The 14,215-nt window shown below is 36.5% G+C and overlaps 1 protein-coding gene across 2 annotated transcripts in view; it reads left to right on the forward strand.

The window, feature by feature from the left end:
* The window catches only part of ZPLD1 (zona pellucida like domain containing 1), a 31,523-nt gene extending 17,877 nt beyond the window's left edge, over positions 1-13,646 (forward strand). For both annotated transcript variants that reach the window (XM_010720487.4, XM_085238968.1), the window contains exons 5-12: positions 1,072-1,253; positions 1,902-1,974; positions 4,546-4,643; positions 4,920-5,000; positions 5,839-6,010; positions 7,374-7,482; positions 10,810-10,839; positions 11,967-13,646. In XM_010720487.4, coding sequence (XP_010718789.1) covers positions 1,072-1,253; positions 1,902-1,974; positions 4,546-4,643; positions 4,920-5,000; positions 5,839-6,010; positions 7,374-7,482; positions 10,810-10,839; positions 11,967-12,139 — 918 coding nt within the window. In that variant the 3' untranslated portion in view covers positions 12,140-13,646. The remainder of the gene's footprint in view (positions 1-1,071; positions 1,254-1,901; positions 1,975-4,545; positions 4,644-4,919; positions 5,001-5,838; positions 6,011-7,373; positions 7,483-10,809; positions 10,840-11,966) is intronic.
* Positions 13,647-14,215: the final 569 nt, after the last annotated feature.

Genomic DNA, 14,215 nt, shown 5'->3' on the forward strand with positions numbered 1-14,215 from the left:
TATTTTTAAGGCTTATATTCTACCTAGAATTCATACAGTCAAAGTTAGCTGTCAGTTTTCATAACAGCCCTGCTGTTTTCAGTTGCTAATAATTTTGTCAAACTGTGCTGAATTGTTCAAAATGCTCTCTGACCTATTTGCCTCAGGCTGAGTTTTCTTTAAAAATTTCAACAAAACTGAGTTCACCAAGCTCAAGATTCGCTGTTCCCAGTCTCTGAGTACTTTCTATCACCTGTGTTAGAAGTTAACAGGAAGGAACCTTTTGCTCTTCGTGTGGAGTCAGTCACACTGTCAACTCCGAGAACATGCTCTTTGATTATAACTTTAAGAACACGCTGTCTGATCAATCCAAACAACTGCAGATTGGAAATTCCAGTGGGGCTCCCACAAAGCTGCACAAGATAAAAATTTAACCAAAAAATTCTCCTCAGCCTGTCTGTGCATGCTGTGCCACAAAGAGGATGAAGGAACTAGAAGTTTTAGGGTCCCCACAATGGAGTAGAAAATCGCATGCAACTTTTTGGCTCTTTTTCACAGTGAAGGGCTTCAAACTTGCTTTTCATATAAGCAAAGGGAATACAAACCTTTTTGATTTTTGGGAGGATGTGTTGGGAAGAAAGCCAAATAGCAGTAACAGGTTATGCTATCTGGGTGCTCCAGGTTGTGTTTCTTAAGCAAGGGACAGACTAGGAAATCTGATATTTAGCATTTTCCTGCCATTGACTGAACAATTAGTCACCTGCCATTGGCATTGTCATAGAAAAGTTCCTTCAGCATTGTCCAAAACACACAAATTCATTGGGAATGCTCAGAGAAAGTGCTTACCAGGATTCATCGGTTTTACTCAAATGTCACTCAAATCTGTGTTTTAAGAACAGTGATATCCCCTATGAACTGTATTTGCTTGATCCTGGGGAGGTTAGAGACAGAACATAAGCAACACGGTGTTGATAAAGCAAACTCATTTTCAACAGATCTTCCTGAAGATATTTCTGGGTAAATGATGGGTCATATACCTCTTATTTCATGTTCAACTTCCTGGTAAAACTTGTTTTTTATCTCCCTCAATAGGTGTCCTCAGCTCGAGGTGTCAATGCTTATGGGAATATCTCAGTGGTACAGATAGGTAATGTTTCGGGCTATATAGATACACCAGACCCACCAACTATTATCAGCTATTTACCTGGGCTTCTGTACAAATTTAGCTGTAGCTATCCTCTGGAGTACCTGGTTAACAATACCCAGCTTGCTTCGTAAGTGTCCTTTTCATTCCTATGTGTTTCATTCCCATGTTTGTATAAGCCCATATTTATTTATATCTGTGCATACCTAAATATTTGCATGCCATAGCAATACTGTCAACATGGTGATACTTAGCTTTTTATAATAGTAAAGAGAATGAAAAAAAAAATACACTGAAAGAAGAGGTGATGCAAAGGTAAAAAGGGAAATTCATTACTATCACTGTATGAGATACCATAGTGTTTATGAAAAGCTACTGTGGACTTTGTTGTAAAGCTTGCCTTAAAGTTATTGTATTCTGATGACAAAATGACAGCGGTAAACATGAAAATTCTTTTTGAAATTGTTTGGAAGAAAATATTTCCATTAGTAGATCCTGTACATCATGAAAAGCAGGTTCCTTTTTGTCACTTTACTTCTCTGCTAATTATTTTTCTGATTCATGTTTTTGACAGTATCCATTATTTTCCATATAGTTAAGGTTCTGTCAGTGTTTCCACTGTAAGCTTGTATTTCTGAGGTTTATAACCCAAAGAGATAAAATTAACTTCTTTGCGATACAGCTCATTGAATTTTTTAACAATAAAGAACACTGAAGTGTGTAAAGACAAAAATAAAATGCATTTTTGATCTTCATGATTCTTTTGGTTCTGTTGTAGGTCATCGGCTGCTATTTCTGTAAGGGAGAACAATGGTACATTTATCAGCACTTTGAATTTGTTGCTTTACAATGTGAGTATGAAACACTGTAACACGACCTGGATGAAATCCATCCCTGCATTCTGTAGGTGCAAGCTGGATTTGTAGAGAAAATTGTAAAGTCCTCTTTGTTAAGTGCTGTTCTCCTCCCATTTCTCCGATGAAGGACCAGGCCTTCAGTCTGGATAGCTTTCATCTAGGTTCTCTGGTCCTTTTTGTTTGCATGTACCTCTTGCCTTGTGTTTAGGTAGCTGGTCTTTGAGGACACACAGCCTTTTTGTTCTTTGTTTATGCAATTCATCAATTTACAGCTCTGGCTTTAAGGTTCTAATGCCATGCAAATAATCAGTTGTAGTAGTTATAGTCATACTTCAGAGTGCATAGTTGTGTTTTCATTCATTATGTTTATGGGCATATTTCTATATATCTGTGTGTATATGTGCATAGGTACATTGCACTGATACAGAGAATAGTCTGTAGTATTCTATAAAAACATTATAGACCTGTTCCCTTAGCAATAAATGGCAGCTCTTTTGCTGGAGTATTTTTATGTTCAAGGCTCATAAAAGTGTTTTGATCATCTTTAATTGTCATGAGGGATGTGGGATTTGTTACAAACCTGAAGCCCACAGTACTTGTTACCTCATTTTGTGAACTTACATGATTTTAAGGGTTAATAATTCTAATAAGTTTTAGCTAACCTCTCTGTCATACCCTTTTAGATAATTTAACTTGGATATGCATTATTGTATAAGCTTTTCCTGTGTAAATATGGATGGTGACAGTAAAATGTGAAAAACGTGTGGACCTCTACTTAACAACAACATTAATCCCTGAAATGATTTTTTCCCGTTGATTAAAATTTTTATTCATACATTTTAAATACCTGATTTAAATATCAATTTCTCAATCTATCAGGCAACATTTTTGTAAATTATGATTCCGATTTTTTGCATTATTATTCATGTCATCATGACATTGAGTTATAATTCATGCAACTGATTTAAAAGTCAATGCTTTAAACTTTGAACATAATGAGCTATAAATATTGTAACAGGACATTTTCCAAAGGCATTCTTTAAAAAATCATGTTTGTTTGGCAGAGCTCTGAATAGCAGTTCTTAATCTGTTAAAATGAAGATTATACTTCTCTGATTTTTCAATAATCCTGACCAAAAAGATGAGGAAGAGGGAGTGTTGCCAAGCTTCTCTGTAAGAACAGGATCTGACCACCACTTGTTGGTGCCTTTCAGGACCTAATTCTGAATTATGAATGCTATTAATGCTTGTACTGAAAGTGCATTTATTTCTCAGTTAATTCTCAGAAAAATGCGTTTTATCTTCTCTACCCCAGTAGGTTTACAAGTTGATTGTGAATCATAGAATCATAGGATGGCTTGGGTTGGAAGGGACCTCAAAGATCATCAAGCTCCAACCCCCTGCCACAGGCAGGGCCACGAACCTCCATATCTAATACTAGACCAGACTGCCCAGTGAACCTCCAAAACTTACAGAATGAGGGACTTACTGTAGAATGTTTTTCATTATTTTGGAAAATTTGGTGGCGTTTGATCTTAGAAATATGTATAATTGACTTTATAGGTGGCAAACTAACTGTTTAACATCCTAAAGGATCATGTGTTCATGCATGGCTCCCAAGGCCTCCAGTAATAAAGAGGGTGGATATTGAGCAAGCTGTGATTTTTGGCACTATTTCCTTAGAAAAATTACTCGATTTATATACTTAATTTTTCTTGTTACTGTCGACTGCTGCTCTTGCCTGCCACACTGGTTCTATTGTAGCACTTCCAAAATTCTACTTGAGTGCTTTGACCTCTCACAAGAGGTATTAACATGCTGAGTTTCTATTCTTTATGGATTAGCAACCTTATTTGACATAGGTGACATTAACAGTAAGTGCATTTTGATATGTTAAATTAACATCTGTCATTCTAAATTTGTTTCATGGCATCTGTGGGTCATTGCTAAAGAGAAGTTAATGATTCAGCCTGTGAACAAGAAACTAGCAAAGCAGCTATGTCTATGTACAGTCATTGTTATATATGGTGAATTTTTAGCTGTTTTGTTTCTTGAAACAGAATTCTTGAAATATTAGAATTTAAAAGAAAACTTTTGCTACTTAAAACCTGAGAACCTTTCCTGAGAAAGGGTGCTCTCTGACAATATAATTATACTAATTATACTCTTCCTTTAGAAAACCACAGCAGCCACTTGACTGCATGTGAGCACTGGGAGACATACTGAGGTGTTCGTTTGCAGTAACCTTGTTCATAAATAGTACCTTTTCTTCAGTCACTAATCCAGCCACTTCATTTAATGATATTCCCCAATAGCTGCATGGAATAAGACATATGAAGTGTTGGTCTTTACTGACAAACTGCCTAGACAAACTGCAAATGCCTACTATGCAGTGCTGGCACTGCTTTCTACTTCCTCCCAGAAATGGGACATAAAGAGACAGTCTATTACTGTCTTATGTGCTCTAACACAAGTTGGAAAAATTAGATGAGAGTTTATTTTGTGAATGCAGATGATTTGTCACAGTGGGATTTCTGGTATATTGAGTCAATGTTTATTTTTCAGGACTCAACCTACAGCCAGCAGCTCCTCATCCCAAGTGCAGGTTTACCTTTGAAAACTAAAATATATGCAGCTGTGAGAGCAACCAACCTTGATGGCAGGTACCATAAAGGATGTTATTTATTTCTTGTTCTGTTGCCTATTCAGCTCTTGGGTTTTTAAGTTATTCCGATTTAGAAGCAATTGTCTGTAAGCTTTTGTGCATTAAAAGGGTGGCTAGTGTTTGACAATCATTACCTTAAACTGAAGGATATAAAATCCTCGATATTGAATGCGTGTCTTGCAGTTGTCCTCATAATGAAAGTTTTCCCTCACTGTCTATTCCTGCTCTTATACTGCCAGTTCCCATCATCATCTATCACTTTGCCTCTGTACAGGTGGAATGTTTTGATGGACTACTGTTACACTACACCATCTGGTAATCCAAGTGATGATCTTCGATATGATCTTTTCTTCAGGTAAGCCCTGTGCAACTCAGTAATTGTAGGTCCTTCTTTTAAAAAACACGGTTATAAATTTCTCAGACAGTGGTTTCTAGTCTACTTGAAAACTCTAAGAAATATTAGTAGAGAGGCCAAGGGCTGGACTTATAGATAACATGTCAAGACTCAGCTTTTTTTGAACATAAACATAGAATCAATTTCAGAGTAATGAGAATCATGGTGGAGAAGTGTATATCTAAAATGTGTCTACTAGAGACAACAGACACACACAAACTAAGTATCCAAGCTGGCCTTTGTTTTACCAAAGATACTCTTGCAGTGAATGACAATAGTATAAAATATTGTAGATTGGTATTTAGGAAAAGAGTCAAGGAAATGATTAAAGTTAAATAGATGTTCCTGCTACTCTCAATAATAATATTTACTTGAATTGGAACTTTGAAAAACGTAAATAGTATCTTGGCAGTATCTCAGATTAAATCTCAGCAATGAAGGCTGCTAGAAAGATATTGTCTTCATGTGGAATTACCTGTCTATACCAGTTAACATAACTAGTAACTTATTGCTTCTGCCTTTAGGTTTTTATTATGTCACTGGAATTAAATGGTACCTTGGTTTACAACTGTGATGTTGCAAAACAAAACAAAGCACAATGTTTCTGTAGCAATGAGCGCAGGACTTCGCAGCCTGTTGAGTGACTGTGGCTGCACATGTTGGACATCATGGCACTATGTTCTTTACAGTGACCAAAGCACTGACTTGACTGCCTAATTGTCTTATTCTCACCTAATAGCTTTAAAAAGTCAGCCATCTATCTAATCATCCTAGTTTTAATCTTCTCTACAAAAACTAGCTGTGACAAGGACCCTCAGACAACTATCATTGAAAATGGCAAGAGTCAAATGGGACGGTTTTCATTCGAGGTATTCCGCTTTGTGAAGCACAAGAACCAGAAGATGTCTACGGTCTTCCTCCACTGCGTGACAAAGCTGTGCAGAGCAGATGACTGTCCCTTTCTTGTGCCAGTAAGTTTCAATTGATGGAAATTGATGCCAATTCTCTGAATGTAAGACAGTCGCACTGGAGTTAGTCTGCATCCAAAAGTAACAGATGCTTGGAATGCACAGAATGAAGGTGACTTGTATAGTCAAAATAAGATGGGCTTTGTGCATTTGAAGGAGTGTAAAACAACTTATGGTGAATGTGGTAATGAATGTGGTCATCCATAATAGATGTGCAGGTTGCAAAGGTTGTTGAACATACAATCAGTCAGCTTTTTGTCTTTTGATCCTTAGCTGCTTATTAAAAGTCATGATTGAGACATTTTGAGAGATAATAGTCTAATATAGCATCTAAGAAACAGAGTATCTGTAATCATTGCAGATTAATATAAATATTTTATAATATAATTAATATAAAACTTACAGTAATGGTAAGCGCACTTACTCTGATGAGGGATATTTGAAAGTATTCCTGATAGTGGGGAAAAAATAATGCCTTCCCTCTTATTTATTATCATCTTCCTTATAGTTACAAAACTGCTGTTGTGTTGACATTCAAACATTCAATTCAATTCAAACATTATTTCCTTCTGGGGGCATTGCGAACAACAAATATATTTTGGAAACTAAAGCACTTCAGTATGTATATTGAACACAAAATATTCTGTGCTGATAACTTCAAAATGCAGTATCATTACCTGATGACTTTCCATTCAAAATTTTAAAATGCTCCCAATTCTGACACTTCGTGCATTATTTTATTACTTAAATTATTTAAATGCAATTCTTTGTTTCTCTGGAGCTGCATGTTCTATGGGTTTTGAAGTTCTTTCACATGCAGTTGAAATACAAGAAATAATCTTGTTTGAAGCATTCTTGGGTAACCAAGATTAAGATAGATAAGAGAGATGCTAATTAAAAGTGGATTCCAGATGGTAGAATGCTGGGAACGGTTTTAATGTGTCATTGCTATTTAGGAGTCCATGGAAAAATATGAAGTTTAACTTAGGAACTCTGCTAGAACAGGAACTGTAGCATGTTGTCTATCCCTAGTCAAGCAAAACACATTTATTGCAAAAACTGACTGTAAACAAAGCACTGGGAAATTAACTACTGAAAATTTAATAAACTGTAAGATGAATCTTGTACACAACAGCAATGTAGTTCTGTAAATGAAGTAAGGCAAACTACAACGGGAAGCTAGACATTTACAAGATACTCTTCTACAGAATATTGCAGTTGTTTTTATTGCAAAGTAATTTAATGCATACTAAGAAATAAAAGTTGTAGTATTGCTTGTAAAAGAGCTTCCATTAAAACAGAAAGCACAGAAGGGCAATAATTCCATTCCAGTCTGAAACAGTGATTGTTTTGATTAACTACTCAGATTTGCAGTCACAGAGAAAGAAGAGATGCTGGTAGCAGAACAACTTGGAGGCCTCAGAGCACCTCTGGCAACGCTGTGATCACTGCTGGCCCCATCATTACAAGGAGTGGTAGGAATGAGCAAACTTTTTCTATGCACGGCTGAAATTTCAAAAACCTGGGGATATGTTTTAACAGTTTAACAGAAATTTGCAATGACTTAGAAAAAGGATGGATTCTCCATGAGTTTGGGTAATTTTTTCTCAACTACTGGAATCTTTGGTAGAAAATATGAGCTAGTATTTCTGCTTAGCACTCGCACTTTCTCTTTACCCATGAAAATCACTGTGGCATACTGTTATGCATGTAACTTCATTATAAAAACCCAAACTCAGTGACTTTTTTTTTTTTTTTTTGAAGATTTCACTGAAGTTAATGGAATTTAAGGTACTGCATTCAGCATCACAAGTTAATTTGGACAGCTAATGAATATTCACTGTCCATTTTCTATTCACCATTTCTTCCACCTTCACCTGCAGGTTACTACTTATGTTAATACATGCTATTAGCCTTCATCTTTCAGATCCTGAGTGGAACTCTAAGGAGGTCCATTTTCATTGTCAATATGTGGAGTTTTTTTGGTTGATTTTTGTTGGTTTTGTTTTAAACTAACCTGCAGTCTCTGAAAAGTACTTCTGTGACTGCTGTAGACAACATAATAAAAATAAAACATTTTAAAACTGTTGAAGAAATTTGGTTTGCAGATTTCAGCAGCCTTAGATTTAGGAATGTGAGAATAGGACTGAGTCTTGCCTAGGAAAGATAATTGAAACACTTGAGCATAAAATCCTTCTTTACATGCCCACACGTACAAGGAGAGCGACTGACCCTCCGTAATTTGGAACCATCTACAAAGAGATTACTTTTTAGAATCAAATACCCTTTTACTTTTTAGAATCAAATAGTTATAAGCAACATTTCTGCAAGGAAAAAACAGTATTTTCTTCTGTATTATAAATGGTCCCAATTGAGTATCCTTACTGTCATCTGATTAGTCAATAAAAAGAGGAAAAAAAAACTAACTTCAGAGTTGCGTGAATGAATGCTTATTGAAAATAAATGACAGATTTGCTTAAACACATGCTAGAGAAACACTGCCTTAGGCAAGGAATGAGAACTATATAAAGCTTGGCATGTGAGCAGTCCCTATTAAAGAAAAAAGTTTGATTCAAATGCTGTGAATGCATTTTTTTTTAATAATAATAATAATAATAATAAAAGATATTCATCTATTAGATTTAAATAATGCATTACTTCAAGCAAATCAAGATCTTACCATGGGTATTTAATGATCCCAAAGCTATGATAAACTGATATATATAATTTGTTGACTGTTCTTGATTTTATTTTATTTTTTTTAATGAAAACACTAATAAGACTGAGAGAGCTGGGGTTGTTCAGCCTGGAGAAGAGAAGGCTCCAGGGAGACCTGATAGCAGCCTTTTAGTATCTATAGGGGGGATATAAAGAAGAAAGAGACAGTCTTTAGCAGGGTCTGCTGTGACAGGACAAGGGGAAATGGTTTCAAACTAAAAGAGGGGAGACTTAAACTAGCATAAGGAAATTCTTTACAATAAGGAAGTTGAGGCTCTGGAACAGATTGCCCAGAGATGTGGTGGGTGCCCCATTCTTGTAGACATTGAATGTCAAGTTGGATGGGGCTCTGAGCAATCTGATCTAGCTGTAGGTGTCCCTGCTCATCGCAGGGGTAGAGGACTAGGTGACATTTAAGGGTCTCTTCCAACTTAAAAATGATTCTGTGATAAGGGAAGTAGTATTTTTTAAGTGCCTTTTAATTGAGATATGTGACCAAGGCTTTATTAGATTAGACAGATTTCTTCATACAGCATGCTTTTGGACCATCCTACTCCCATTGACAAAGGCATGTTTTGCTGGGATGTACTTTGAAAAGCAGTGATTTAGTTCTGAAATGTGCCACCAATTTCCCGAATGTTATTGGTCAAGTCAATCTGGCTTAAACTTCAATTTTCCTTCTGGAGCAAAAAGAGGGAATTGCTGTTTTCTACCACTGTCTTTTCCTGTTGTGAAAGTAAGTGATAAGTGCACTGGTGATGTGAGGTTTGTGAATACTGTGGTCAAAGAAAAAACGGGGGAGGTCATGGGAAAACTTCAAGCTGAACAGAACTGACTGCTTTGTGGATGAGGAATCCCATAGGTGGCAGTGCTGTCTTCGACACAATGCTACGCAAAGGTGCTTAATACTATTTTCAAGAACAGATCTGCTCCGGTTTTAGTAGAGAGGCCATAAAACCCGCTGCACCTGGCTGAGCATAATACATATGCTGCAGTCATATGGCTGCAGATGTGCAACCCCCTGCTTTTCACATCTGAGTTGGTGCTGCATCTATGCCAGGACTGGTCCTGTGCATGTCAGTGTCTCGCCAGAAGACCTCACGTAGTTAGCCAGGCCTTCCCATTACTCTTATCATCAGTTGTTCTGGTAACAGCACTATTTATGTAATTACTTTAGTAGGAACTGAATATCGCTGCTTCTCCTGTGTATTTCTGAACTCTTATTTCTAACACTGCATTCTTTTCAGAGAAACTTCATTCATGTTTGTTAAACTAAAATAAGTCACTGCAAGAGAAATACACAACAGAAAATGTTTTGGTCTCTGTATTCAGAGTCAAAGTAAGCACCTATCTGTGAAGGTGAGATTGTACAGCTTTTGATGGTTGTCTCACTTAACCATAGAAGACAGCTGCTCAAAATAGATGTATACATAAGCTGTGATTACAAGGTGCATGAAAAAGCAAAAACAATGACAAAAAGTGCAGCTTTGAGATGGACAATGGTAAGTTTGGGGAAAAAAAAAAGAAAAAAAAAAGTAGATAGAATATAAATGTTTCCCTGAGTACAGTATGTAGGAGCCAAGAGCAAAGGGTGCATTGAGAAATGGTGTTTTTGTTATTGCTTAAGGTCGTTGCTTTAGTTTTCCTTGGAAAAACTCAGGTTAAAACATTTTTCCTGTACAGATCATCTTGTAGTATGTTTGTAATAGAAGAACTTGTACATAATATCATGGCTGTCATTGTATTTTTATTAAAAGGAACAGAATAGAACTGGGACTCTTTTCAGCTAAATAGCTCCTTCTCTTAGGTGTTCTTTCTTGTTCGTATGCTTTCTTTTTTCCCCCCTCAGAATACTAAGTAACTTTGTGTTGTTGCATTTGCCTGAAAAATGAAGAAACTTCATGTAATTAATGTTGTCATACTGATATTACCAGAGATACTAAAAACAGCTAGTCAATGTTGCAAATATAGTTGATGTGTTTTGAAAATAAAGCCGTCTGCTAGCCTTTGTATGCAAAGAGGGGAGAGGGGCAGGTACCAGGTGTTTGTAAAATATAATGCATCTTTTTTTTTTTTTAATGCAGATGAGACACCAACCAACAACTCACAGCTTGGTAAGTTAATCAAAATTCCAAGAAACACAAAAGAGATGGTTTATGATTGAAACAGAACTGAGGAGAATGAGCCCTTTTGATTCCATTTGAGGCACTGAGCTAGAATGTTTTGTTTTTTCTTCTTTTTGGCTTTTGTCTTTTAAATATGTTAATACTGATGTCCTGCCATAAAGAAAACATTTGGTGAATTTGGATTGCTCAGTTTAATTTGTATATCCAACCCCACCAACAAAGCAGCTTCTAATTCCTGTAGTGGAATTGAAGTGAAAATCTGTTGCTATGACATATGAGGGTGAAGAAGCATTGCAACTGCCAGAAGCAAAAATCAGACTTAAGCAGTAAAATCTGCTTATGCCATATGGGAGCTGCACAGCAAAATGGTTGTTAAGGTGCAGTTTACTTCACAGCTCAAACTCAGGAGAGTCTTGCCTTAGTTCTTGTTCTGGCATTTAACCACATGAAGAGCCTATGAAGAACTTTGCCTAAAACTAGTGGTCAGTGGTAGAGTGAGGAAGGAATTAGGCTGCAGGGAGATCTGGGCTTTAAGTTTTACTATGCTTCTCCTATGGATAGTTGGAGGACATTTTTCAGCTTGTATGTTATTCTGCTGGTAATGAGGAGTTGCTAATGATTAGTAAAGAAAGGATGGTCTGTTAAGCCATCTTACTTGCTTCTTACTTGCTTGTAACAGGACCCAGTGGCAGAAGCAACTGATGCTGTCCTCAGAACTGTACTAGCTATCTGTTCCCTTCTCTTCTTGGTTTGGACCGCATAGAAACAGCTGCCTTTCCCTCCTGGCATGGAAACAGTTATCTTTATTAGCCTTGATAGCTCTTGGGCGGTGGCAGTCTTCTCCTAAATATAAAAGGTCAAGGTTGGTCACCCGGTGTGAGGGATTGTGTTAAAAGTATCCTCATTGTCTTTATTCCCCAGTATGATTGGCAGTGAAAGAACAACTATTTTCTAAGTACACTTAGATAAATTTTATCTAAGTAGACAGGTACTCATTCTGAAGTATAATTTTAGTCTCTTGCGGTAATTATTCTCTATTTAAAATAAAGACAGCAGTGTTTGGCACCGCTGAGAATTTCTAACTAGAGATTACCTGTGCATTTTTATTCTTGCAGCTCAACATGGACCTCCTTTCCAGCTGAATTCAGTCACCAGTGCACTGATTTCAGGTGTGGTTATCCTCGGAATCACAAGTGTTTTCTTTTTTGTGTGTTCCCTAACTCTTCTGCACAGAAATTGGCCCAACAACTCGGTCTTGAGTGGCATCCGAAACCCAGTTTTTAACTGAAAGTGATTTACTTGCACTTTTTGTTTGAGGTTGCCTTTCTTGTTCACGAAATATGCTTCCACTAAAAAAAGAAAAAAAAAAAAAAAAAAGGCAACATTCCATCTGTATCCACCTTCTATTCCAGCTATTCTTTATTTGTAGACATGTTAGACGTTGTTGTATGTAGATAAGTAGCAGTGATATTGGTGACAATCCTAGGAAACTGAGAACCTCAATTGTGTTTGTGATCAGACTATATATGACATAATGCCCATGGGTGTGCTGACAATAGAGTTTGTGTCTCCAGCTTTCCAAACAGGTCTTAAAGCTGAAGATGCTTAAGGTGAGAACCTATCAAAATGTGCTATGCAAAACCTGATGCATTCCCACACTCATAAATATCAGTTGAGAATCACTTACATTTTTTCATGTTTCATCACAAATTTGAAAAAACAATTGTGGCTCAGGAGGAAATTGTTATTATCTGTCTTGGCTAAAAAGAAACATACTCTTAGAGTAATTAATGATTTCTGCTTATTATTCATTTGAAAATGTTTTCTTAAGATATGTCTTCCATTGGATTGTGGTGATAGTACATAAAGTAATAGAACAGAATTTGGCTGGGTACCTTTGAGTCAAATTGGCAAATTGCTGTAGGTGCCAGGAAAAATGCTGCGAGTTTTGAGGTTGAAATCTTTTTTTCCCAACAAAATCATCGAGTGAGAATATGAGTGAGTTTTAAATCTAACTAATATTCTGCAGAAAATTAATTATGCACAGATTCACCACATCTACAACTTTCAGTCAAATTCTAACCCTGGGAAATGCTCTAAGGAGAGAAATTATTCCTTTACCCCCTGCCTCCCTGAAGAGACAAGCAAATAAATGAATAGTAGATCAATGCTTATTTCTGTAGCAGATTCTCCCCATGGATTAGACTTCTTCATTGCATGGATGAGGTGAAAAGAGTAACTAGAAGAATAACAGGCCACAGGCAGTACCATGCTGTTGACTCTAGTTAATCTGATAAACAACAAATTTAAATGAATTTGAGAGTGACCAGATGCCTTCAAACAGGAGCATGGGGCAGTGGTGTAGCTGTGTAGAATAGACAAAATTCTGGTATACAAGAGAGGCCACAGTAGACATGACATATACTAAGCTGGACTAGATAGACAGTTGGGATTTTAGTCACAGATTCATCAGTTAATTTGGAATTTAATTTTTTCATGTACTGTACATACTGGCCTAGCAAAACACCTCTTTAATATTTGTCCTCATCCTATTTCAACAAAGTCTGTGTTTTCATTGATGTAACACAACTGGATAACAATCAGGGCTTCTTGGTTCTCAAGTCTGAAGGTGTACAGACTCTCAGTTTTCTGTGATCCTACAAATGCTGTATAAAAGCCTGGTGTTCACAAAGTCCACTGTGCTGTAATGTGGTATCCCTAACAACCAATACTGTGCCTGTTTTCCTCCAGTCTTAATACCTCAGAAACATTTTTGCACTTCAGGGGTTAGGTCTGATGACATGTAAAACATGATCATTTAATAAAATTATTTGAAAAAAATTCAGAATGAATGTTTTGTCTGAAGCATTTTTTTCTTCCTTTTAAAATACGGAGTTGGTATATTCATGCAGTGACCTCATCCTGCAAAGATGAAAAGTGAAAGTTTCTTTAAAGTCAGTTTATAAGAGCTTTCAACATAGATGATAAATTAATATAGATCTACTGGCCCTTGAAAGGTAGTGATAAAACTCAAGAGATTTCTATCCCAGTCTGGGTAGGAATAAATTCAGAAAATCTGTTGTAATTAACTCAGAAACAACCACAGAAATTCCATAAATAAAATTCATACTACATAACATACTACAGCAGCTTTAGTTGGAAGTTTTCAGCAATGGAGATAGCCATTACTATCCTCAGGAAGCTGTTCCAACAGGTAATTACTGTTCCTGGTACTTTTAAAGACTATTTCTTATCTGTTCTAATTGAACTGATGGTGAGTCTTTTCTAACCAAGATCTTCTTAAGACCACAGGAAAATAATAGTAAATGTTGCCACAAAAACTGGAGAAACAAAAAGCTCTGAA

Source organism: Meleagris gallopavo, chromosome 1 (genome assembly GCF_905368555.1).
Source record: "Meleagris gallopavo chromosome 1, MGAL_WU_HG_1.1, whole genome shotgun sequence".
NCBI lineage: Eukaryota > Metazoa > Chordata > Aves > Galliformes > Phasianidae > Meleagris > Meleagris gallopavo.